At 30.2% G+C, this 2,500-nt stretch overlaps 1 protein-coding gene across 1 annotated transcript in view; it reads right to left on the bottom strand.

Moving 5' to 3' along the window:
• Nucleotides 1-2,500, bottom strand: part of LOC119572323 (DNA-directed RNA polymerase I subunit RPA49-like) — a 21,357-nt gene that overhangs the window by 961 nt on the left and 17,896 nt on the right. Inside the window, exons 7-8 of the mRNA XM_037919360.1 lie at nt 511-633; nt 1-113 (exon numbers count right to left, since the gene is read on the bottom strand). The exon at nt 1-113 is cut by the window's left edge and continues 961 nt beyond it. Coding sequence (XP_037775288.1) covers nt 1-113; nt 511-633 — 236 coding nt within the window. The remainder of the gene's footprint in view (nt 114-510; nt 634-2,500) is intronic.

Here is a 2,500-nt window from a genome sequence, read left to right as displayed (position 1 = left end):
TATGTTTCTTCCCTGCAAACTGCTTGGCCACTCTAGCTAAAGGCAACTGAAGTTTATAAGAATTGCCATTCCACATATGTGAAGCTCCTATCACCCTCATCACAACCTCTAACCTGGAAAGGAAAAAGTAAGACGTTAGTTCTAACAGGTCTAAACTTTAAGAAAAATCTGTAAATGGCTGGCACATCATTATGGACTGAAAGATCATTTAGGTTTGTCAGCTGTGGAATCTATTACAATTTCTTATATATAGGTAGGTATTGAAATTAGTGTCTTCACTAAACAGCTATTATAGATAAATATAATTTCCCTATTCAAATTCAAAGGACAAAAACATTGGTGTATGTGAATTAAAATAAAATCAAGTCAAACATGTAAATAAAGCACAGCTTAGTTTATAAATAGGAAAAAAGCATACCCCTATGGCCTATGAGTGGAGAACTCCAGAAAAAGTAAAGACTTATCATTTCAAATTGAACACAATTTTTTCATCTTAAAAAATTAACATACCTCTGTCTATCAATGGTTAATGACTGCAGTAATGCACTCACAGACAGTTGATATTTGTTTACTATGAAAGCCAAGATCAGAAGGCAGACCATTGCTCGATCTGCTGCCTCACGGTTTCGAATCCTGTAAGAAAATATTCCATGATTATTGTATAACTGCAAAACCTTTAATTTTGTAAAACCTTTTTTCCTAAATAATTTAGTCTTCAATACTTCCAATTTATAATTGTGAATTAAGTTGTTAAAGTAACAAAAGCAAAACTTTTCCATATTCATTCACTAAAAGAATGTCATTCCTTTTGAAGGACATTCTACTAAAATTGCCACTAATGTGAATGTGTTTAAGTAAACCTTCCCTTTTTCTTGTCTTCATATCTGTCATTCATAATTCAATGGTAAAGTAAATGTTTCAGTGGCTTAGTCCACATGTTAACTTGATGCTGCGTAAATGCCATGCCCAATACTAGTTAAATTTACTAACTGTCTTTATGTACGGATAGCTCCACAAATGCTATCACCAATGAGCCAATTACTATTGCTATTGCATGTTTTTTACTCTTTTTACCTTGATATTCGGATATCTTTTCTTTGATTTTGTATTATTATTATTATTATTATTTTTATTTTTATTATTATTATTTTTATTATTATTATTATTATTATTATTATTATTTTTATTATTATTATAATAATAATAATAATAATAATAATAATAATAATAATAATAATAATAATAATAATAATAATAATAATAATAATATTATTATTATAGCAGAATTAGTAATAATAATAATAATAATAATAATAATATTATTATTATTATAGCAGAATTAGTAATAATAATAATAATAAAAAAAAGGAAAGATGAAATCAAGTGAGGTTACGAGGTCTACTAATTAACTCTTTGGTGTCTAAAGACATTACACCAAGTACTACACTGAACACTACATTTTTCCCAGCAGTATTGCATTAAATTCTTACTCTTAATATGCTGACATCAGGAGAACACATACATACATGACCAGTTTAATGTGATTCTAGTTTATAATTTTTCTTTCCTAGATGTCACCTGTTTACCCATTTCCTTGATTTGAGGGTTTGTTACTATTAGTATTGTTAATTGCATAATGATAATCATAATGTCAATAATAATGACAATAATTCATGGAATGGGGTAATTCGGTGAAGTCAGGGTAGACTTGTGGTGTCACCCTTGTGTAAATCCACAAAATAATACTAAGAGCAGTGCATGTTACCAGCATCAATTGGTTAATCACACAGACTAAGTATGAAAAACACACAGGCACATAATATGTAATGCTCTAATCACAAACAACATATAATCATGGCATGGCAAACTGGGCTCAAATGTCAGGTGGCAAGTATCGATGTTAAACAGCTGACCCTACGTTTTGTTATTTGTGCTGATTTTTGGGCTAAATTAAAAATTTTAAGATAAAAGATCAGTAAAAAGAAAGAGAGACAGAAAGAAAAAGAGAAAAAAAAGTTAAATAAAGGGAAAAAAGAGAAAGAAAAAAAGGGAGAGAGTGAGAAAAGAAAAAGAAAAAGACAAAAGAATGAAAAAAAAAAAAAGAGGGAGAAAGAAAAAATGAATTAATTTAATGATCTTTCCCCTTTTACTCACCCTAGGCCTCTCACAGTACACAGAACTCTACTGGTTATCGCCTATGCCAGCTTGACCTGCACCCTGAACGAGATGACAAACTGCCTCCAGAGCAAGCAATTCCAACTCTTACTGTCCAACTCTTACTTGCAATTCTCACTTACACTGATTACTTTATTGTATAAACTCATTTCTTGCATATACTCAAAATGTTCATCAGAAATTGCACTATCTATAACACAGGTTTTGTAATCATTATTATTGTTAATAGGCTAGTTACCAAGATGTTCATGATATAGTTGTATAAACATAGACAATGTTCTCGTCCAACATGTGTTCACAGGAACCTCATGAAAGCCATAAATAC

This window comes from Penaeus monodon, chromosome 4 (genome assembly GCF_015228065.2).
Source record: "Penaeus monodon isolate SGIC_2016 chromosome 4, NSTDA_Pmon_1, whole genome shotgun sequence".
NCBI lineage: Eukaryota > Metazoa > Arthropoda > Malacostraca > Decapoda > Penaeidae > Penaeus > Penaeus monodon.
Note: the sequence above shows the minus strand (reverse complement) of the source record. Positions and strands in the feature narration are given on the sequence as shown.